The 25,966-nt window shown below is 40.7% G+C and overlaps 1 protein-coding gene across 2 annotated transcripts in view; it reads right to left on the minus strand.

Moving 5' to 3' along the window:
* LOC139468288 (rap1 GTPase-GDP dissociation stimulator 1-like) overlaps positions 1-25,966 on the minus strand; it is a 100,401-nt gene that overhangs the window by 34,407 nt on the left and 40,028 nt on the right. For both annotated transcript variants that reach the window (XM_071250167.1, XM_071250166.1), the window contains exon 5: positions 15,254-15,400. In XM_071250167.1, coding sequence (XP_071106268.1) covers positions 15,254-15,400 — 147 coding nt within the window. The remainder of the gene's footprint in view (positions 1-15,253; positions 15,401-25,966) is intronic.

The raw sequence follows: 25,966 nt of genomic DNA on the forward strand, positions 1-25,966 counted from the left end.
AAGCCAGGGATAGATCTACGAGGTGTTATATAGCGTACAACACATGATAAATACATAGATCTAATATATACAAAAGTTTCAACCTCTCGGGATGTAGGTCAGTGTGCCTGTGGTGATTGATGTTGACCGAATTGTAAAATGTCCGGTTTGGACAATTTCAAATCAGACATTTTGCAGTGACAATCGGACATGTCCAGCGCACAGACCGATTTCCGGATCCCCAGTTTCAAGTAACATTTTCTATGCAATGAATACTTGCTACCATCTCTTATTGTCTCGGCATATGTCAGACATAAGTCATAATTGGTAAGTACAATGTTTCAGTGGCGATCAGTGGGATCTGAAAGTGCAAGTGGAAAATACCTGGTTTTGTCGTAAGAAATGATCCAGTAGACCCATACTGTCGATTTGTTTTCTTCACCATGCCGTCTTTTGGACGCCATTGCAGGCCCCAAACATCGTAAGTTTCTAAGACCCTGTCTTAATTTTTGTTGTAAACTTAGCGCTAAGGCAGCTTCGAGAATAGACTTTAGATAACTTAGCGTTAAGACAGCTTCGAGAATAGACTTACCGGTAGCTAAGATTTGTTTTACTATGACACCTTAACGCAGACAACCATGATGATGAGGCGGACAACAGCTTGGTGTTCCTCACTACCATGTGTTACTGTGAAGCACAGACTGCACAGGGGCTGACAACACCTGTCTCGCTGGCATCTGTCCACAGATCAGCTATACTACACACAACTGTTGCACAGATCACACATCACAACAAGGGTATCAGGAGTATGTGTGGCACCTGCTGTGAGAGCTATATATAGCTATAACACCTGGGGTATGAGATGTGACACATTCTAGAGTGGGTAGACACAGGATCCAGGAGCGAGATATAACTGTGACATTTGGTGTATGAAATGTGTATGAACTTTGACACTGGATCCTGGAGCAAGATACAGCTGTGACACCTTATAGGAGCTGGAGACACCCTGGAGATATGACACCTGCTATGTGAGATGTGACACCTGCTATGAGAGCTATATATAGCTGTAACACCTGGTGTATGAGACCAGGAGTGAGATACAGCTGTGACACCTTATAGGAGCTGGAGACACCATGGGGAAATGACACCTGCTATGTGAGATGTGACACCTGCTATGAGAGCTATATATAGCTGTAACACCTGGTGTATGAGACCAGGAGTGAGATACAGCTGTGACACCTTACAGGAGCTGGAGACACCCTGGAGATATGACACCTGCTAAAGTAACTACAAATAGCTGTAAAACCTGCTTCAGCAGCCTTGCTGATTCTGTGACCACATTCCCAGACAACCACTGGTTTGTTTGGGCCAGACTCAATGTTAAACATCTGTCATGCCAGACTACTGCTGCACATTATTCACCCACAAGCTAAATCCATCCCCATCATCAACACAGCTACCTACCAACCACCACAGTAGTCATGCAAGTCAACACATCACAACTGGCTGAGCCCTCAACACTGACTGGTTTGCCAGAGCCACTCCATACAAACACACAGTGTTACTACAAGTACCACTGTATGGAAATGCAGCACAGGTAAACAAACCTGACATCCTCAGTGCAATGTGCTATTCTAATCACTGCACCCCGCACCTCCAAGCAAACACAGTGGTTGGGTTTTTTCATTATTCAGACAGGCTGGAGTAGGTGTGAGAGTGGGATCCTGCTGCAGTTATCAGCTGAGCATGCATCATGTAAGTGACACCATACCTACTGCCACTGGGGGCAGCTCTCTGGTACATGCACTCAGGTAAAGTGTCGAGCTCAGCATATGTATAATGACAGGGAGCGGGTATTCTGGATTTGGGACAAAATCAGACTTGACTGCTCGTTAAAAATAGCGCTGTAAAAAGCCAGTATACTTTTCTTCTTTTGGCTTGAATCACCACGGAAGAATGCCAAGGTTTATGTGAGCGTGTTTCAAGGCAGCATCCCTGTATCTAGGCATACTGAATGCTCAGTGTCAGGGTGGTGTTTGTGTAGTACTGCAGCTCCTGGACTTTAACATAGACTCAAACCTGCCATATCTACATTGTTTGTTGAAAACTGCATGATTCATCTCATTGGTTATTAATACCTGGGGTAAGGGGGGTATTAATACTTGGGGTAAGAGGGGTATTAATACTTGGGATAAGAGGGGTATTAATACTTGGGGTAAGAGGAGTATTGATACTTGGGGTAATAGGGGTATTAATACTTGGGGTAAGAGGGGTATTAATACTTGGGGTAAGAGGGGTATTTATACTTGGGGTAATACTTGGGGTAAGAGGGGTATTGATACTTAGGGTAAGGGGGGTATTAATACTTTGGGTAAGGGGGGTATTGATACTTTGGGTAAGAGAGGTATTATTACTTGGGGTAAGAGGGGTATTGATACTTGGGGTAAGAGGGGTATTGATACTTGGGGTAAGAGGGGTATTGATACTTGGGGTAAGAGGGGCATTGATACTTAGGGTAAGGGGGGTATTAATACTTGGGGTAAGGGGGGTATTAATACTTGGGGTAAGGGGGGTATTAATACTTGGGGTAAGAGGGGTATTGATACTTGGGGTAAGAGGGGTATTGATACTTGGGGTAAGAGGGGTATTTATACTTGTAAGAAGGGTATTGATACTTGGGGTAAGAAGGGTATTGATACTTGGGGTAAGAGAGGTATTGATACTTGGGGTAAACAGGGTATTGATACTTGGGGTAAGAGGGGTATTAATACTTGGGGTAAGAGGGGCATTGATACTTGGGGTAAGAAGGGCATTGATACTTGGGGTAGGACGGGTATTGATACTTGGGGTAAGAAGGGTATTGATACTTGGGGTAAGGGGGGTATTAATACTTGGGGTAAGGGGGGTATTAATACTGGGGTAAGGGGGGTATTAATACTTGGGATAAGAGGGGTATTGATACTTGGGGTAAGAGGGGTATTGATACTTGGGGTAAGAAGGGTATTGATACTTGGGGTAAGAAGGGTATTGATACTTGGGGTAAGAGAGGTATTGATACTTGGGGTAAGAGGGGTTTTGATACTTGGGGTAAGAGGGTATGGGGTATTGATACTTGGGGTAGGAAGGGTATTGATACATGGGATAAGAGGGGTTTTGATACTTGGGGTAAGAGGGGTATTGATAATTGGGGTAAGATGGGTATTGATACTTGGGATAAGGGGGGTATTAATACTTGGGGTAAGGGGGGTATTAATACTGGGGTAAGGGGGGTATTAATACTTGGGGTAAGAGGGGTATTAATACTTGGGGTAAGAAGGGTATTGATACTTGGGGAAAGGGGGTATGAATACTTGGGGTAAAAGGGGTATTGATACTTTGGGTAAGAGGGGTATGGATACTTTGAGTAAGAGGGGTATTAATACTTGGGGTAAGAGAGGTATTTATACTTGGGGTATGAGTGGTATTGATACTTGGGGTAAGAGGGGTATTGATACTTGGGGTAAGAGTGATATTGATACTTGGGTAAGAGGGGCATATCATCATGAGAAGTTAGATACTTTTCAATTAAAACCAAATAAGCACCTTCAAATTGAAACTTCATTCAACATTTGTTTGTTGTTTAACGCCGCGTTATATTCCAGCTATAGGACGGTGGTCTTTAAATAATTGAGTCTGGACCAGACAAACCAGTCATTGACATCATGAGCATTGATCCATGCAATTGGGATATGATGACATGCATCAACCAAGTCAGGGAGCCTGACCACCTGATCCCGTTAGTCGCATCTTACGACAAGCATAGTCGCCTCTTACGGCAAGCATGTGTTGCTGAAGACCTATTCTACCCTGGATCTTCAAGGGCCTCATTCAAAGTGGTTTCATGTAATGCAACCAAAAGTTGATTCATATCAAAGTTTTGTTACTTAGTTATCTAAATATACTGTTCTAAAGAAGTTAAAGATCACCCGATTCTTTCATATTAACTCTAGTAATATGAAAGGATTGGGTGTTCTCTAACTTCTTTTAAACAGTATATTTCAGTTATATCAAATCAATCAGCTTGTGCTAATTGTATCTGGCACTGACAAACCAGTGTTTGAAAGTGTGAGCATCAATATCTGTCAGTTAAGGTACCAACTAAACCACTTAATATTCACTCACTCACTCAAAAGGATCACAGTGTGTCATTGTCAGTTAGAAGTTGTAATTGTTTTCCAATTTGGTGAAAAACATCAGCATGGGTATGGTGCTGACAGACGTGAATCATAATCAGCAGATCCTGACACAGCTAAGGGATACAAATTGAGATGCCTTAGGCCAATGGGCCACCGGTGCTCCCAAAAATAAGTACCAGTATTAGTACAATCAAGTGATAATGAACAAGACATATCTGAAATATTACTTCAGTTTGAGTAAACTGTAGCTTTAGGCCCATCTAGCTGAGGCTCACTAACAGTCAAATTGCTCTTCTCTGAACCGGAGCGGTCGGCTAGCCTAGTGGTCAAAGCGTTCGCTTGTCATGCCGAAGACCCAGGTTCGATTCCTGACATGGGTACAATGTGTGAAGCCCATTTCTAGTGTTCCCCGCCGTGACATTGCTGGAATATTGCTAAAAGCAGCTTAAAACCAAACTCACTCACTCTATTCTGAACCCTTGCAGCAATAGCAACAAACGAAATGGGGTTTAACATTGCGTCCAAGATTATTGCAAGTATAAAGCGACGTTCATGTATGTGTATGCTTGTACTAGTCTGGACTAATGCCGATTTTAGCGCACTGAGATACCATGTCACATGAATACCCCACTCAGACACAGTATACTGACTCCGAGCCGACAAATCCTTGTTTTAGACCCATAATGCCGAACGCCAGGCAGGGTAACAACAAGTACCATCTTTTATCGTCTTTTGGTATGACAAGGCCAGGGATCGAACCCCGGACCTTCCTCTCTCCGGGCGGACACTCTACCACTAGACCACTGAGGGGGTCCACTGGTCCTTATAATGATAATATATAGGAAACCCTAAAAATTAGCAAATTTCTACTAGTCCTTTTGATACCTTAACTATTTGGCAGTTTGGCAAGTACTATAGGACTAGCGCCAATTTCTATCATTGCCTTGCCTTACTATATTATCATGACAGCATGCATGTTGTTCCTGACCAGAAACTCAGTCTGAATTCACTAATTGCTAGCATCATCAGTTTCATCTCTCACATTAGCAACAACCTTGAAACTTGTATGAGATAATGAGAATACTTCCCATCACTTCAACACAAGACGACACCCACATGATGTAAAGCAGGATACTTAATGACTCCCACTATGTACTGTACAGAACCAGCTACAGTCAATCAACTACATGTATTAATATAAGTTTTTTGTTTGACACATAAAAGCAAAAATTATCCTAAAAATACAAACCACCTTGAAAGACGTATCCTGCTAATGAGAACACAGATTTCATTTGGGTTCAAGATTTCTCTTCCGTTATACAACTCTTGCAGAAACCTGAATCTTTTTTCTGTGCCGCTTCTAAAATAAATTGGAACGTGAGCATTATTTGGCCTCATGTCACTGATGGGCTTATGGCCAAATTCCGTTCCCCATTTGGTGGCAGCCATCTTCCATTTTGGTGGAGGGTGGTTTCTGTAGATTCCTGGTGCTAGTACTCATTGGCTTCAGATGGCCAGGCCATTAAGAGCCTGAGAGAGGAGAGCAGACACTCTGCAGTATTTATCTTTGTAATGGGTTTGTTCTGGACAGTGTGGCCAGGTCGTCAGAAGTAGGTAGGGACAGATTAGGTGTAATAATTACTAACACAGAGGTAAGTGTGCTGATGTGGCCAATTATACATTGTATATTGAATTGGCTGGTGGTATATGTGGGTCAACATAACATAAACATAATAATGACACAGATAATAGAAAAAATAATCATCAGTTTTTACAACAAACGACTCTTAATGAGAAGACCATTTCAAAGTATTATGAGTGAGTTAGTGGGTAAAATGGCAGCTATATATATGTCATGTAACCTGAAAATATATGTTTCTGAGCCAGGTAAACCAGTGGTTGATAGCAAGAGCAACAACCCAAAGTGTCAGGGTACAATGAGACAAAATCATATTCATCATGTTCACCTAATCCTCAGTGAGTGAGTGAGTGAGTGAGTGAGTGAGATTGTTTGTTTGTCACGCCGCACTCAGCAATATTCCAGCTATATGACGGCAGTCTGTAAATAATCGAGTCTGGACCAGACAATCAAGTGATTGACATCAGAGTGAGTGAGTGAGTGACAGAGTGAGTGTAGTTTTGTGGTTTGCAGAGTTTAGAGTAAAAATTCAGAGTTTTTGAATTGTAGTTTGGCAAATATTTGGTTTTGACTTTGGGTTATGCAAATGAAACCACTCTTCAATTTTTCAAGAGGTCATTTTACCAGGACTTTAATTGCAATTGGTAATCATGTAACATCATTTCGTCAAAAAGAATAATATGTTACATATTATTTTTACAAAAAAAGAGAAGATTTTGTTTAAAATCTGCACATCGCACATCAGCATTCCAAGCCTTATAAATTCCTACCAACTTTCCAGGATGGTTTTCCCAGAGAAACCCATGGGGCAAATGTCAGTAGAAATCCAATAATGTTACAACATCCATAAGACCTGCTACAGTCCCTACAATAAGGCCAGACAATGTTGAAGATGGCCAATATAAAGGTTCATGTATGAATGGCCAAACAGTGCAATGCAGCATGAGATCACCATGGTGCTCCGGGGTAAGAAAGCTACAAAATGGCCAACAGTGGATGTAAGCATACCTATGAGGAGGCAAGGAGCTACTGGTATGCTTCATCCTTGAGTTAACCTGAGATTTAAGACTAATCAGGTAGCAAAACAAGCTGAAGTGTTTCCTGGGGAGGAGATCTCCAGTGTGATGGAGTATGACAGTGTGAAATTGGCCTCATCCTGCAGCATACATCAGTGCTGACTGCCTGCCTACCTCGTCCACACAGGGTATCCAGGAAATGTCCCAGAACAGTTGGCTGAGGCACTGAGGGAGTTTGGTTGGTGCATTCAAGTTATCTACCTTAATGTATTCTAAGATACCAGCAATGCATGTGAGACTGAGTGAGTGAATGAGTAGATGGGTGAGTGTGTGGATGAGTGAATGAGTAGATGGGTGAGAGTGTGGATGAGTGAATGAGTAGATGCATGAGTGAATGAGTAGATGGGTGAGTGAATGAGTAGATGGGTGAGTGAATGAGTAGATGGGTGAGTGTGTGGATGAGAGAATGAGTAGATGGGTGAGTGTGTGGATGAGTGAATGAGTAGATGGGTGAGTGTGTGGATGAGTGAATGAGTAGATGCATGAGTGAATGAGTAGATGGGTGAGTGTGTGGATGAGTGAATGAGTAGATGCATGAGTGAATGAGTAGATGGGTGAGTGTATGAGTAGATGGGTGAGTGTGTGGATAAGTGAATGAGTAGATGGGTGAGAGTGTGGATGAGTGAATGAGTAGATGCATGAGTGAATGAGTAGATGGGTGAGTGTATGAGTAGATGGGTGAGTGTGTGGATAAGTGAATGAGTAGATGGGTGAGTGTGTGGATGAGTGAATGAGTAGATGCATGAGTGAATGAGTAGATGGGTGAGTGTATGAGTAGATGGGTGAGTGTGTGGATAAGTGAATGAGTAGATGGGTGAGTGTGTGGATGAGTGAATGAGTAGATGGGTGAGTGTGTGGATGAGTGAATGAGTAGATGGGTGAGTGTGTGGATGAGTGTATGAGTGGATGAGTGTATGAGTAGATGGGTGAGTGTGTGGATGAGTGTATGAATAGATGGGTGAGTGTGTGGATGAGTGAATGAGTAGATAGGTTTGTGTGTGGATGAGTGAATGAGTAGATGGGTGAGTGTGTGGATGAGTGAATGAGTAGATGGGTTTGTGTGTGAATGAGTGAATGAGTAGATGGGTGAGTGTGTGGATGAGTGAATGAGTAGATGGGTGAGTGTGTGGATGAGTGAATGAGTAGATGGGTGAGTGTGTGGATGAGTGAATGAGTAGATGGGTTTGTGTGTGAATGAGTGAATGAGTAGATGGGTTTGTGTGTGGATGAGTGAATGAGTAGATGGGTTTGTGTGTGGATGAGTGTATGAGTAGATGGTTGAGTGTGTGGATGAGTGTATGAGTAGATGGGTGAGTGTGTGGATGAGTGAATGAGTGAATGAGTAGATGGGTGAGTGTGTGGATGAGTGAATGAGTAGATGGGTGAGTGTGTGGATGAGTGAATGAGTAGATGGGTGAGTGTGTGGATGAGTGAATGCGTAGATGGGTGAGTGAATGAGTAGATGGGTTTGTGTGTGGATGAGTGAATGAGTGAATGAGTAGATGGGTGAGTGTGTGGATGAGTGAATGAGTAGATGGGTTTGTGTGTGGATGAGTGAATGAGTAGATGGGTGAGTGAATGAGTAGATGGGTTTGTGTGTGGATGAGTGAATGAGTAGATGGGTTTGTGTGTGGATGAGTGAATGAGTGTATGAGTAGATGGGTGAGTGTGTTGATGAGTGAATGAGTAGATGGGTTTGTGTGTGGATGAGTGAATGAGTGTATGAGTAGATGGGTGAGTGTGTGGATGAGTGAATGAGTAGATGGGTTTGTGTGTGGATGAGTGAATGAGTAGATGGGTGAGTGTGTGGATGAGTGAATGAGTGAATGAGTAGATGGGTTTGTGTGTGGATGAGTGAATGAGTAGTTGGGTGAGTGTGTGGATGAGTAGATGGGTGAGTGTGTAGATGAGTGAATGAGTAGATGAGTAGAAGAGTGAGTATGTGGATGGATAAATGAATGAATGAATGAATGAGTAGATGAGTATGTGGATAAGTGAATGAGTCAGTGAATGAATGAGAGTATGAGTAGATGAGTGAGTGAGAGAAAGTGTGCGAGTGAATAACTGCCTACTCACGTTTCTAGCTGACTGTCTACACATATCTGTCACATTACAAACAGAATGAATACCGAACAAAAAACAATGCTCATTTGAAACATGTTCTAGTGAACAAAAAGGTATCAGAATCAACTTTCCTCATACTTCGGATATGAGGTGAGAACAATGTCAAGGTCAACACGAGTCATCAGGTGATGACATATCCCAAACTATCAAAAGGCACCAGTACACCACTAGACTGAGCTGTATACAACTGGTATAGCAAGTTTCAACAAGACATATTCAACAGTTTAGGAGTTCTGCTCTGGAGAAGGAAAATGGACAGAGGGCAGACCAGAGAGTGGACATGCTGATCACCATAATCCCCCCCCCCCCCCCCCCCCCCCGTTTTCCAAAATGGGGGAGGGGCAATTCCTGAATCCTATCACATCCTTTTTTCAAAATAAAATTGATTTTTCTATTCTTTGAATGTGTTCAGAAAGTGAAATCCATGAACTTCCAGATGTTTCCCAACTCTGCTGATGTATAATTCTTGCCTAGAAAAGCCTACTTGCTGATAATCGGGAGGGAATCACTGTCTCAAGTGCTTTTACTCTGTACCAAACCCATCTGGGCCATGTCTGCATCAGCAACTTGAAACAAGCAGTCGCTCCTAAAGATTCTACTTCAAACTGGCTACTTCCTGAACTGGTCATCTGTCGTTCTTGTTCAGCTGACAATCACAACATTAACTTGGAGTAGTTGCAAGAAAAACATTTCACTTTATGCTACTTTATTATAGTTAATGGTCAAGAAACTAGGACATCTGCCAATTAAATGCACACCACATTAGTAAACAAAAAGCTGATGTTTTTGTTAGGTTTCATGATGAAATATTGAATTAAATTGAAATAATGCTCCAGAAACAATGCTAACAGATGGCGAGTAAGAAAGGCAAGTATATATATATATACTAGTCAAAAGAAGTTAAAGAACACCCGATTCTTTCATACTACTTACAATATGTAAGGATCAGATGTTCTTTAACTTCTGTTGGGTAATATACAGTCCCCTGCACACGAGGATAATACAAAATCCAATGCAATGCAACTCTCTTGTGACAGAAATATAGACTGATCCTTTAACAAATAAATATCTTGTACATTTTCACAATACATTAGAAATGTACACCATTAACAGAACTAAAATGTCCAACACGTAACGATTCATATGAATATATATGTAGTCCTGCTCCAGGAAAGCAGTCAATCTTTTTCTTTTTTTAATTTTTTTTTATTCAGTCATATACACAGGACACATATGCAATCGAAAAACAGTACAACTTCAAGTATAAAGGTACTTCTCAAAAGGATGTGGTACAGAGGAGGCCTAAGGCATAATCCACAGCATGGTACAGATGAAGGCATATTTATGTATACAATTGAGAAAAAGCAGTCAATCTTGCTTTAAGTATGATCATCCCGCTTCCATTGCAGTGACAGCAACGATCAACATAAAAATGCTTGGTTGATTGAGTGCAAAGTTTCATGAATATGTTCCAATAAGTGTGTGAGTGAGTGAATTATGTCTTACACCGCTTTTAACAGTATTCCAGTCATATCACAGCGTGTCAGTTTATGTGGGAGGAAAGCCCGAAGTGATGCAGGTCTTACACGTCTACCACGTCGGTGAAACCCTGTTCCAATAAGATGTTGAGTTGTTCTCTGTACATCACAAACCACCCAACTTCATCCCACTGCACAAACTACACCATGCCCCCAACCCAATCAAATATTGCGGCAGGAGAAACGATGTGTTTGAATTGTATTCACTGTCAGTATGTTTTTGTGTTTGTATGTCAGTATGCTATATGACGTCAGTCTGTAAATTATCAAGTCTGGACCAGACAATCCAGTGATTGACATCATGAGCATCGATCTTCACAATTGGGATACGATGACATGCACCAACCAAGTCAGCGAACCTGACCATCCGATCCCATTAGTTGCCTCTTATGGCAAGCATGGGTCCCTCTTACGGTTAGATTTATTCCAACCAGGATCTTCACAGGAAATGTGACTACAGACCTTGCTTCTAAATATTTTGGTCCAATGCCACACTCAGCAATATTTCAATTATTACATCAGTCTGTAAATAACTGAGTCTGGACCAATCCAGTCTGGATTGTGATTGACATCACAAGGATCGATCTACACAACTGGGATATGATGACATGCTTCAACCAAGTCAGACAGCCTGACCTCCCGATCCCGTTAGTCGCCTCTTGTTATAAGCATGGGTGCTGAAGATCAATTCTAACCCGGATGTTCACGGGGCCCACATCTTGCAGAACTATCAGTCACTAGTTCACAAAAACTTCCTTCTTTCGATTCTTCTGTTCTATATTGGTCGCCATGCAGTTTTTTATATCTTACTGTGGCATGTTTTCTGTCAAGACAAATTCTATAGTTTCGTGAAAGAAGGGAATTTATCAGTCCCTTGGGTTGTCACCATGTTGGATATTTAAATATTTATTCTGCAACAATAAAGTTTCTTATGACACAGCTTAATTCTAGATCTTCAGTAATCTGGTAAAGTCACCATTTCAGTACATATCTACTACGTGGGAAACAAACTCATATAAGTATAGCTTATTGATAGAGCTAAGCAATATATAGAAATACCACAATGATCACCTCATTTGAATGAGCGAATTTTTTGTGTGGATAATTAACAACTTTGTAAAAACCTCATTGATATCTTGGTTACTCATTCTTGAACACAAATGTCGATATTCTCCAGACAAGTGCCTCCTGTCTGAATCCCTTGGGGAAATCTCACAGCGTTACCGATCACTCGCAGTTAAGATTTGCTTGTTTCCAGCTTATAAAAAAGCTGAATTGCACGCAAGTGATTCGGCTTGCAAGCTACTCATTTAGAACAACCCAATGTGACTTGTAAATCACACAATACTCAGTTCAGGTTCAGAATGATCTATCACGTCTACTGTGTCCTCTCACTGTAGATTTGATACCTCTCTACTCCTCCCCCCCCCCCCCCCCCCACACACACACACACACACACATATACACACACCTAAACACCTCCCCCCCCCACACACCTAAACACCTCCCCCCCCACACACCTATCACTATAAAAGTGCAATAATCTTGAAAAAGATGTTAAACCCCATTTAACCTCACCTCTTTCTTCAAAATATGATTAAACAGTACAGATTCTAGAAACACCTAGAAAAATACTCTTAATATGAAGCCTGAGATACCCTTAGGTCAGTATGCATGAATTTTACACACTTTAAAAGTTGTACAACGCGTAAGGCTCTCAAATCTACCGCTACACCATATGTGTCAAATGCATTAAATACGCCAAAGCCATTACCTTCAAATACAAACACTACATCAAACTTGGCTGCAGTCTCCTCTAACGATAATAACAGCTCTTGTAGTGAATGTCATAATTTATTACAAAAACATCTTTCAGAAAGACATAACCGTGGCACACGTTGAAGCCGACAATCATGAAGCTGCTCGAGGCATAGCATGTGGGTGTAGTTTCATGTCAGAATTTATTTCAGATTTCAGAAAATTCATTTCCTTTTAACCTGTGCCTTTTCAGGATAATTGCTTTTAGTTGCGTGCTGGAGTGTCAGAGGAAAACACATAAATTGTGCTGCCATTCTCCCGAAGAGGGACGCTAAACAAGCCAGTTGGATTTAAATCAGGAACCTGCTAGAAGTTGGAGTGAAAGGAGTTGGAAAGTGATTATTAGTTAGAGGCAAACATGATGAACATTCCTGCGCAGCTACCTTCAGGCTTGGCCATCAAGGCAACCCAAGTCTGCCATGTAAGAAAACACTGTAGATACATCCCCAGTTATCTAGGCTTGATGAGGGGGACACTGGTGGTCCAGTCGTCTAAGTCGCTGCGATTCACTATGCAGAGTTGCGTCCCTTGGGCACGCCAGAAACCTATGATTGTGGGTTCGAATCCCAATTCGCCCCGATTATGTTTCTAGGTTTGTCAGCACCATATCCGTGCTCGTGGGTTTGACCGAAGTGGTAAACGTCTGAGACCTGCATCACTTCGGGATTTCCTCCCACATTAAGCTGACACGCCGCGATATAACTGGAATACTGTTAAAAGCGGCGTTAAACCAAACTCTCTCACTCACTAGGCTTGATGAGGACATGCTTGCAATGTCAATGTAAGTCCTCACTCTCGGCCTTTTCTCATTTCCACTGTTTTCCACCATTTTCATTTCTTGATGAACATTACATTGTTTCAATCTATTATCACATGGATTACCAATAACCACATGGTTTAATTTTTGTTTAAAAATTGAAAAAGCACTGTAGCTCACCTTACATCTCTACAGATTAAGAAAAAGGCAGAGACCACATACAATGAATAAATATGAAACAAATTATAAAATCTTAAGTTTCAAATTGCAACAATAATGAATGTCAGTACAACATCAACATTTCCTTTTCACAAAGTCTCCACTTATGGCCCTTAATTACATAAACCTTATCATTGTTCATTAATTAAGACAATTTATATGTTTAACAAATGAAACTTTATTTTTAAAACCTTTCATAATCGTGACACACATCTGCATAAACTTTTAACACAAACATTTCTGCAGCGGCTGTATATGAGAGGTGATCGTGATGCCTCCAACAGACTTGAAACTACTTATTGTTCACATCATTCACACAAACATCCAGCTCTTTTGGATGAATAATTTTTTTCTTTCAATTAGTAACTTCTTATTGCTGTGATGCCTTCATCACTCTTGAATATTTCAACCTTGTAGTTTTGGAAAATATGTTCAAGCGTTTGACAGTGTCATTACTATCAGATTTGTTAATCTACTATGATACCTCTCTGCTTGAAGATTGGAGGACAAGATATGATGCCAAGACATTTTAGAAAGCTGACATCTGTTTGGCTCAAAAATTTCACCCATGCATCCTTCATTTAAATTGGGCGGTCAAAGTATTCTCACGGATTACCTGAGACTACTGTGGATAGTGCCTCACATTTTCTTGCAGAGCTGTATCGCATCAGCATGATCAGAGGTAAAGATCTGTTTTAAATTACTATAATGGCCGTAAATGGGTTATTGGTTTCCTTGTCGACCTACAGATGTCTACCCATAGGCTATAATGGCCACAAATGGGTTATCGGTTTCTTTGTTGATCTACTGATGTCTACCCATAGGCTATAATGGCCACAAATGGGTTATCGGTTTCTTTGTTGATCTACTGATGTCTACCCATAGGCTATAATGTCCACAAATGGGTTATCGGTTTCTTTGTTGATCTACTGATGTCTACCCATAGGCTATAATGTCCACAAATGGGTTATCGGTTTCTTTGTTGATCTACTGAAGTCTACCCATAGGCTATAATGGCCACAAATGGGTTATCGGTTTCTTTGTTGATCTACTGATGTCTACCCATAGGCTATAATGGCCGCAAATGGGTTATCGGTTTCTTTGTTGACATCAATTCCCGCTGTTTTTACAGTTGTATTAACAAGTGTTGGAGACGGTGTGTACAAGTGATTGTGGAATAAAAACGCTGAATGTGAAGCAAACATTAGCCTAGTTAGTTACAACATAGTTAATTGGCGATTAAATTACTCACCATTGTCTCTTATATGTTATTACTTCATAAATGAATTTTATTTTACGGGCACCAATTAGGTGTCGTACCGTGTAAACACAAAATGGCGACGTGTGCTGGAGTTACACACGCGACCTATCATTGTAGAAAAAAAACCCCGCAAGATAAACATATTTTTATTGCATATATAAGGTTTGTGTGCGCACTTGTGATGTGTGCGAAATACGCATCAGTCAGAAAGCGCACGTTAAATCTCCAAAGTAACTAACTAACTAACTTTTGATGTCCGTGTGCGAAATACGCTACAGTCGGAAAGCGCACGTTAAATCTTCTATATCAGTCAGACTTGTGATGTGTTTCATTCCCGGTCGCCTTATACACGGAGGGGTCGTCTTATACGTGGGGTCGCCTTATACACAGCGATATACGGTACTGGTTTCTTTGGCATCTATTGATGTCTACCCATTGCCACAAATGGGTTTTTGGTTTCCTTGTCGACCTACTGATGTCTACCCATTGACATTAATGGCCACAAATGGGTTTGTTGTTTCTTTGTGGATCTACTGATGTCTACCCATAGATATTAATGACCACAAATGGGTTATCAGTTTCTTTGTTGACTTGCTGATGTCTACCCATGGACTATAATGGCCACAAATGGGTTACTGGTTTCTTTGTTGGCCTGTTGAAATCTTACCATGAGTATTGGTGAGGTTGAGTAGGAATCCACATGCAATGGTCCGGAGTCTGTCAGCACCTTCTGCATCATTTTTCAGTTGGGTCCTGAGGAGGTCCAGCAGCTGCTTCATGGCATTGGCCTCCTCTACAGCATTGCGGCCAGCATCTACAACATACAACACAACGACATCATCTAGAGTGTTCTGAAGACATGTCTGTTCATTAAAAATGTGCTCCAAAACGCACCCGGAGCCTATAGATCGCGCTTCATGTGCACTCGTGTTAGTTTTAAATAAAGAATATGTTCTTCAAAACACACCCGATGCATAACGATCGCATCGCCTGAACACACCAAAGTATGGCTATGACTACACGTGAAATGTGAGGGTTGTGAGCAAATATAAGGCGGTAGCGCGCATCAGTTAGTTAGTTGGTCATAGTTCGCTAGAGAGTTGGTCAGAGCTGGTTAGAGAGTTCGCTAGATGGTTAGTAAGATGGTTAGATGGTTAGAGAGTTGGGGAGAGTTCGTTAGAATGTTCGTTAGAGAGCGGATGAGTTAGATGGTGTTAGACATGGCGTTAGACAGTGTTTGACAGTGTTAAGACTTCCTTAGGAGTAGCTGTTAAGAATAAGCATTTAGTTTCTATCATTTGAGGTTTATTCATCTTTTCTTCATATAATAACAGGTAATCACGTTTAGTTCCTTATAGATCTTCATAGTTTTATAACAGGTTATCACGTTTAGTTCCTTGTTTCATTCAAAAAAGGTAAGTCATACAAATTTTAGATTAGTTTTCATTTAAGTTAAACCACGCTCAAATATTCAGTTCCACTGCGCAACATAGAGTGTAAGAAGCATCATATAAACAAAGCGACAAAACCCATTTCATATTCATAAAAATATTCTTACGCTTCCGACCATATCATAAGCACGTGTGTGTGAATCACTACCAGACAGTGATGATACTGAGTTACTGAGATAATTAGATAAGGTGAGTTTATCCTGCCCCACCAGTGGCACCCATCACAAACACATGCAAAGGCATGTCAATTGTTAACCTGAAAAAACCCCATGGGGAACATATGCTACAAGTCAAAGTAGGGAATTACATCAGACAACTGATAAGTCACTGATGCATCAAATTTGGAAATGTCCCTCTTCATGTCTACCATAGAACTGTTTGAAAGCTTTAGTGGGGCCTTGCATGTTGTGACCTTGATCAAACAATGTCTGAGCAAGAGTTGTATGACACTTTTAGCAATCTTGGTAGAAAGAGCATGCTGGATTGTATCTCAAAGGTTGTCAAATGTAAACACCAAAGGTTGGAGCTGCAGGACTATTGCTTAATAAAGTGGACTATTGAAAAGTTGAAACATTCCCCTTGTCTCACATTCTTGTGGAGAGTGGGGCCAATTATCAAGTTAAATTAATGTGGGGGTAAGTATCATATGTCCAGAATAACTGATACCCAGTGAATATATATTGGACACCTTCCTGGAAATATTATTTATCATTCGCATTTTCCTTCTATATATTCTTCACAACCTCTATTATTAGAGAAATATACGACGAGTGGGAATTGTTTATAGTACAATAAAACACTGCAGGGAGAATAAACCATGAGGGGCGCAGCCCCAAGTGGTTCATTCTCCCTGCAAAGTTTTATTGTATGGAAAACAACGACCATGAGTCGTTTATTTCTTATATGAGATTTTGTACAGCCACTTTAAGGATGTTAATAGAATGTACAAGCTTTAAAATGACTCCCTGAACAGAATACCGACCAAGGCAATGTTGGTCAAGACCATGTTATAAATATAGGTGAGTTAAGTTTGTTATTTCCCCGATATTCTCATTATGTTGATTAGCTGTACCTTTTCTCCCAATACTAATTGTCACATCTCTCCCCCTTTAGGATCCGATTGTTTGGCAATTGCATTTATCTATGCTACCAAGCTACATCTATGGGGAACAACTCACTAGACACTTCCCTCTAAAAAAATGTTGTCCAATTTAAGACGTCATCGAGCTGTGAGCGCATGATCGAATGTCCAGAAATGATAGAACAATGTTTTATTGTGAAACAAGATTCAAATTTATGGAGGGGTTCTGACATATTTCAAACTCAAAATATTCATAAAACATGGGTAGGGTATATATCTTGATGCAATATCAAACTCACAATTCCTACATCGTGAGAGTATCAATGCAGGATGAAATTATATACCATCCGCCTAGAAGTCGTTGTCTTAAAATCATTGGGACTTTTGACCTTTGTTTAAACATGTTGCAAGGTGTGATTGGAGGAACATGAAGTACGTTTGTTTTGTTTGTTTGTTGTTTAATGCCGCACTCAGCAATATTCCAGCTATATGATGGTGGTCGGTAAATAACCAAATCTGGACCAGACAATCCAGTGATTGATATCATGAGCATCGATCCAGGCAATTGGGTTATGATGACATACATCAACCAAGTCAGCGAGTCTGACCACCCGATCCCGTTAGTCGCTTCTTACAACAAGCATAGTGACCTTTTAGGGCAAGTATGGGTTAGTGAAGACCTATTCTACCCCGGATCTTCACGGGTCAACACATGAAGTATGACATAACTTGTTCCACTGTTGGTATGTGTAGCAAGCTATGCGCTTCTGTAGACAACAGTAGGAGGATCCAAATTTAAGATATCCATACCTCCCCCATTGATGACTTCCAACTCCTCTAAGACTGCAATCTTAAACCAAGCTGTCCTACAATCATGCTAAGATCGGTTTGTGCAAGTGGAACAAGACTTAGGTATGAAGATTGTAAAGTTGAGTGTAACGGTAAGTGCCTCAGATTGATTGGAACTTAGGTTCAGACATCATATGCTCTGTGAAAATGTGCCCTGATTTGCATGACATTCTGGACGACACCGAGATATGCCTGGTTGCTTATGTAGACAAGAGTTTAAACTATTGATTTTATCCTTATTAATTGTACACTTAAACAAACATGGGCCTTTTATGAGATCAATAACAGTGATCTTGTGTTGATGGTATACCCGGTAATTTATGTTGGTAGCTTTCAGCATCCACATCTGGACTGCCAAGGAAATAACTGAACCATGGGACCAGACATCCTTCACACAACCATGGTACAGTCATTGCTGTCAAATAGAAGAATAGAATTGTTTTACCACAAGACACTGACAGTCTTTTACCTTGTTTATGTCAGTCTGTGCCATAAACTTTGGAGTATACTTTCTCGAACTTGTTGTTCAGCAACTTTGGTCTCCTAGCATCTCTTAGCATGTTTTGTCTCCTAACATCTCTTAGCAACTTTGGTCGCCTAGCATCTCTTAGCATGTTTTGTCTCCTAGCATCTCTAAGCAAATTTGGTCTCCCAGCATCTCTTAGCATGTTTTGTCTCCTAGCATCTCTTAGTATCTTTTGTCTCCTAGCATCTCTTAGCAACTTTGGTCTCCTAGCATCTCTTTGCAACTTTGGTCTCCTAGCATCTCTTAGCATGTTTTGTCCTCTAGCATTTCTTAGCAACTTTTTTTCTCCAAGCATCTCTTAGCATCTTTTGTCTCCTAGCATCTCTCAATATCTTTTGTATCCTAACCTCTCTTAATATCTTTTGTCTCCTAGCATCTCTCAATATCTTTTGTATCCTAACCTCTCTTAATATCTTTTGTATCCTAACCTCTCTTAATCTTTTGTTTCCAAGCCTATCTTAATATCTTTGGTCTCCATGCATCTCTTAGCATGTTTTCAGTTGATTTTAGTGTTATTATTTATGGACTATGTCACCTGAGTTTATCTGACAGAACAGGATGTTTGGACCAGTGGCTGTCATGTTAATGTCAACTTCCTAATTCTGGTCTACCCTCTTAAACCTGTGTACTGCTGTCAAACACAGAACAAAGGGACATAACACAAGATCTGTGTCATCACCCGAGATGGGTGCAGGTCGACCTTGTTGCTCATGATTACTTTGTTCCACTTTCCGCTACTGCATCTGATTTAGAGTGAGTGAGTGTGGTTTTATGTCGCTTTTAGCAATATTCCAGCAATATCACGGCGGGGGACATCAGAAATGGGCTTCACACATTGTACCCATGTTGGAAATCGAACCCGGGTCTTCAGCGTGACGGGCGACCGCTTTAACCACTAGGCTACCCGACCGCCCCAATATGGTTTAGAGATGACTGCTAGGCTTGCAACTGTATGAATAAACTGTAGGTATAGTTTATAAAGGTTTCCTACTTTATGCAACACACTAGCAATTGCCCCAGGGAAGATCCGGGTTACAATTTGTCTTCAGCTTGTTGAAAGAGGCGACTAATAGGATCGGGTGGTCAAGCTCGCTGACTTGGCTGATGCATGTCCTTGTATCCCATTTGTGTAGATTGATGCTCATGATGTCAATCACTAGATTGTGTGGTTCAGACTCTGTTAACAGGCATATAGCTGGACTTTTGCTGTGCGCAGCTTTAAACAACAAACAAACGAACAATTAAACTATATAAAACTCAATTTGTTAATAATATGAAAGGTAAAATTGATTACAACTAAACTGGAAATGTTCATTGGCATGGAAGTAAACATATGACAGTCACAAGCAACACATACTCACTGGGGACCAGGACTAACAATTATTTGATGCATCATGGGATATTTATGTATGGTTTATCAAGAATCATTACTTGTGAATCACTCGGCTATATAATGCCCTACAGAATAAATGTTTGACAAACAGAACTTCGGGTATAAAGAATCAATAAATACAGTTCACCTTTTGTGAAACACGGAAATCAATGTAAATAACAACCCTGAAATCACGGTTTGTTCCATGTTCCATGTTATTCATGCAAGCACAAGTATTTGCCACTAATAGAGCTAAGTCTCCCACTTCAAACAGGATAGGAGAACTTGTGAGGTTGTCTATAAAAGAAGCTGATTCATACTGGAATAATTCAGTTTCTCTTTTCCAAAATGAAACACAAGCTGGAACAATTCAGGTTCTCTTTACCAAATGAAACACAAGCTTCTTTAAGAATCAGCATGATAATAATCAAATAGGACTTGTAGGTTTCCCATCAATCACCAACTATGAACCACATTCTATATACGTCTTTGTATGAACCAACTCCAAATCAGTTAAAGCCAATCTGTGACACTGAAAAAAGGTCAGTGTTCACCATAACAAAGCGGGGTGTCAACTCTCCTCACTAACCCTCTTATCTTATAGGAACATAAACTATGAAGTAGATCTTGAGATATTTCACTGTCATATTGGTTGAAGGAATAAGCGTTCAGGGACCTTGAAATATAGGTCAAGGCCACCACAATCCTTAACTGTCTGTGGACTTCTGAAAGAAACATTTGTTCAACTATCTGAATAAGATCCATAGTGTTCATAGAGATATCTCACTAACAAACAGAAACATGGTAGAATTCCTCCAATGATCAGGAAACATTACCTCATGGTTAATCCATGCAGAGGTTCTGGAGATATCTTGCTGACAAACAACATGTGGTCAATGCCTCCCATGACCTAGCTCAGTTACTATTAGCAACGGGTGCTGGGCGACAAATTTAAACCAAATCCATGCAGAGGTACTGTAATAATCTTGCTAACAAACAACAAATTGGTCAAATGATTTCCATGACCTTGAAACTAAGGTCAAGGTCACCATTATCAACTGAGTTCAGTGAATATGCCTTAAACACCTCAGCAACAAGTTCAAACCCAAGTCATGTAAAAGTTCTATTATCCTCTCACATATAATATTTTGGATGGAGGATTAACAGTAACAACAACTGCATACAAGTTAATCTCTCTCATGTATGCAATTATTGTTACTGTTAATCCTCCACCTACTATATATATATTCTGTACCATGTTCATTATTCAGCCTTGCTTGAGAACGGTATAAGGATCTATACTGAAACGTCACCATTACAGTAACATAAAGAATTGGTTATCCATAAATTGTGTCTACTTTGACAATACATATGAACGGAGCCAAATACTAAGCCCCTTGTTTTACATGTAAATGTTGCAGCAGAGGACAAAAGCATCCTTACAACTGAAATTATTCCTTTTCCTTGATTTATCCTATTTGACCTTAGCTCCCCAATACCCTCCTCCCACACAAGGTGCTAAACTGCTACTGTGAGGCTACCTGGAGAGCCATGCCTGTCGGTTCCCCCAGGTTTTCCACCTGTGTGCAATATACGAGCTGTCTATTACAGGAAGCAGTAGTTATAGGTCATCCTCGTACTGGAGCCTGCGATATTGACAACAGACTGATGAGCTGTTGCATCTACAGCTGATGTACATTTGGTCAGCCCAGCAAGGTTATGACGTTTCACAGGAAGGTGAGATGGATCTGGGTGAGGTTTCATCCCATAGGAATGTATTAAATGGTGTTAATGATATTTAAGATTGAACCCACTCCACAAAATCTTTGTCTAACCAATGCATACGACATGAGCAACTATACCGTATTCGACGTAATAAGTGCCCCGCTCTAATAAGCGCCCACGGCGATATTTGCTGAAATATTGGCAAGTGAACAATCCCAATCAGCACCCCTTCCGATTGATCAATGTACACAAGACTTATTTATTCGTGTATAATACGCACTCGTGTGTTATATCACCCTTAATTATGGGCAATTAAATTCTTGAAAAATATATCTGTCGTATGTAAACACTTCAGGCTGTAAGCATAAACCACGAAATTTACGATCTTTCAACTCAAAATAATATTCTAATAAGCGCCCCCTATTTCTAATTTTGAGAGCGCCCTGGGCGCTTATTATGTTGAATACGGTATGTGAAATACAGATGTTATTACAGATAATAAAATGAACTGAAAGATGATTCAAATATAACACACCTGCTAGATCCTGACTGGTAATTAAATCCCAAATTTAATTTATTTATAGAATTGGTGCACTTTCAGATATTTTTGTTGTTGGTTGAATACCGTATTCGACGTAATAAGCGCCCAGGGCGCTCTCAAAATTAGAAATAGGGGGCTCTTATTAGAATATTATTTTGGTGGAAAAAACATAGTTGAAAGATAAATTTTGTGGTTTATGCTGACGGCCTGACTGTTTATATACGACAGATATATTTTTCAAGAATTAAGGGTGCCTGTAACAGACGAGTGCGTATTATACACAAATAAATAAGTCTTGTGTACATTGATCAATCGTAAGAGGTGCTAATTGGGATTTTTCACTTGCCAATATATAAGCAAATATCGCCGTGGGCGCTCATTAAGTTGAATACGGTATATAAACTTGGTCTCGTCGCTCTATGGCTAAAATAATGCCGATGTGATGTAATATTTTAACTCACTCACTCATTCTTATTTAACACATAGAAGCAAGGATGCAGAAGCAATTTTGCCACAAGATAAATAACCTGTATATCTCTACCAATAACCCTAATGTAACAAACAAAGTCATCCCGTCTAATTCCAACAAATTGCCCAATGTAGAGATGGACTATCCCAACAAATTATATTTTTTTCAGCTAGTTGTGATATTGACAAATGCACACTGTGATAAGAGCCTTGTATTTACACTGGTTAGATAAAAGCTGGAAATGATGCTGACTAAGCACATCTTCCCCATGAACACACCACACAACCATTCTAACACCAACAAACCCAACGCATTATGTCCCCCAAGCAGAACAACACAGAGTCAAGGAGCCGGTTCCAGAGAACTAGAAACGGTAAACACCATCAGTCAGAAAATATGCCTGTGCTTGCAGCCAAGAGATCACAGCAGCGATGGAGGCTATGTTGATGTGCAGTGTGTGTGCACTGTAGCTGCATCTCAGTGCAGTCTCCGTTGGTAACAGCATCATGCTGCCTGATGCTACTCAAGGCTCTGTTGGCACAACATTCTAACAGGAAAATCAGGAAATGACTTCCACTGGGTGTTCATTTTCGAAGAAATAACATGTCCCTGTTTGGCTTTGATAAACATGTTTCCACTGGATCAAGATGATCAAACACAAAAAAATGTTTCAACATGTAGCAGGGAGATAACAGGTTGCTAGCCATATAAATATGTATACATTTTCTCATCTGCATCTTGTCACGTATAACACATGTTTGTCTGTTCCTTAATGGAACCAGGAAATGGTAAAAGTTTTTACCGCTTGTCATTGAATAGCATATCACTGTTTGTTTTATCACTTATATTTCAGTTCACCTATAAAATCGTCATAACAGATAAAGTAGACATATATTTCAAGGTGATAGGGCCAACTTAAAGAAAAACTAAAAACTAATGAAAGTTCAATGCAAGGAATGTTGACTGTTGAGTAAAACCTGCTTTTGGCAGAGGCACCAAGATAAGAGTCACACAATCTACCAACGTGTGGAATAGAACCCAGGCACCATATTCATGATTCTTAGTTGAAACAAAGCTTAGGGACTTACGACTGTGAAATTACAACTGTCACGAGAGCAATTCTTGAAGCTGTCTTAAACTTATCAAAAAGTTATCTCACTTACATCCCAAATTTTAGCAAAGACAGTGAGCTCTTTTATGATGAAAGCAAATTAAGCTTGGGGTTTCTCAATGACGGGTATTCAGGGATTCCCTAGACTGAAATTCATGAATGCATTTATACACTAAAATATACACAGCAAACTCCTCATCCTCTTTCAAGTCAACATTCACCCTTTCATAGGACATTTGATTTTGTTTGTTTGTTTGTTGTTTAACACCGCAGTCAGCAATATTCCAGCTATATGATGGCGGTCTGTAAATAATCGAGTCTTGACCAGACAATCCAGTGATTGACATCATGCACATCGATCCACACAATTAGGATACCATGACATGCATCAACAAAGTCAGCGAGCCTCACCACCTGATTCCATCAGTCGCCTCTTACAGCAAGCATGAGTTGCTGAAGACCTATTCTAACACGGGTCTTCATGGGTACATAGGATATTTGAACCTAGTGAGTGAGTGAGTGAGTTTGGTTTTACACCGCTTTTAGCAATATTCCAGCAATATCACGGCGGGGGACACCAGAAATGGGCTTCACACATTGTACCCATGTCGGGAATCGAACCCGGGTCTTCGGAGTGACGAGCAAACGCTTTAACCACTAGGCTACCCGACCGCCCCTTGAACCTAGTATGACTAAGAATCCCAAAGAGTGATGTCTTGGCAAGGAAAACCTCTCTGTTGCAGGAAAGACATCTGGTTTAGCTGGAGTTACATGACACACTAGTGGTCACAAAGGAGTACCTAGGATCGACTTACCCTACATTCCACTTTAATCACTTCATATATGGCCCTTATAAACATTTATCCCCATAAATATGTTGGAGCACAGCTGAGGCCTCTGATCAACAGGTGTTGTCATTGGGGTCTCGTGGAGTACAATTAACGAGTGAGTGAGTGAGTGAGTGAGTACGGTTTTACGCCGCTTTTAGCAATATTCCAGCAATATCATGGCGGGGGACACCAGAAATGGGCTTCACACATTGTACCCATGTCAGGAATGGAACCCTGGTCTTTCGGCGTGATGAGCGAACGCTTTAACCACTAGGCTACCCGACCGCCCCGATGAAACACGGACTGGTCGGCTCAGGCTGGTAACCAGGTTAAACTGAAGCATGGTATGACAGTGGGATAACACTACAAAACTGGCATAAGTCCAGACTAGTACAAGCGCACACAGACACATTCACATCCTTACATAAGAGCAATAATCGTGAATGCGATGTTAAACCTCATTTCTTTGCACTTCACCATGGAAAATCTTGCATAAATCTGGCTGAGCTGCACGTAAACCTGGATCACATTTTCAGCAATCTGCCATGTTGAGCTCTTACCAGACCTGAATAAATGTCGCAACAAAGCGATAAAGGTCGATTTGAGTTTTCCGCTAACAATAAAGGCAAGCACTGAATGGCCGTAAATCTGCACTGGCAGTGTAAAAACACCATAAACCCACGATGACTCAACCCAGAAGAGTAGTGGGACAACATCAACACCCCATCATGAATCATCCACCCACTTTTAGCCACATCTTTCAGTCCCCTGAAAAAGTTTGGCTTGTCCAATAAATCGGAGATAAACCACTGTAAACTTTAAGCATCCAAAAGCAAGTGTGTGTTTGTTTAAAATGTGAGAGTTTTGTAGCTAAGCTGTGAGTGGTGTGCTGAAGACCTGATACTGGCTGGTGTGTGTCTACATGTTGATGATAACAAGACATGGGGTATACCCCTTCTTTAAGCTGCTGATAACAGGGCTTCCTGGAGTGGAGGTGGCTTTAACCAGACCCTCCAAATGCAGCATACAGTTGTCAGCAAATACAAGGATTGATACTGATACTTGATCTGTTTGTTTTTTTGTTTTACATCCTAATCAGCAATATTCCAGCTATGTGTAGCGGTCTGTAAATAATCAAGTCTGGACCAGATAATCCAGTGATTTACATCATGATACGATGACATGCATCAACCAAGTCAGCGAGCCTGACCACCCGATCCACGACAAGCATAGTTGGCTTTTACGGCAAACATGGGTTTTGAAGACCTATTTTACCCTGAATCTTCAGGGTTAACTGATAATTGAATAAACATGTAACACTGTTCTGGAACTCTGTACAAGAATCAGAACACCTGCACCAAAACAATGTATATGACAGCGACCTGAAATTAATTGAATCTGGACCAGACAAATGGCTAATATCAG

The sequence above is a fragment of the Haliotis cracherodii genome, unplaced genomic scaffold (genome assembly GCF_022045235.1).
Source record: "Haliotis cracherodii isolate W230 unplaced genomic scaffold, xgHalCrac1.p SCAF_2, whole genome shotgun sequence".
Classification (NCBI taxonomy): domain Eukaryota; kingdom Metazoa; phylum Mollusca; class Gastropoda; order Lepetellida; family Haliotidae; genus Haliotis; species Haliotis cracherodii.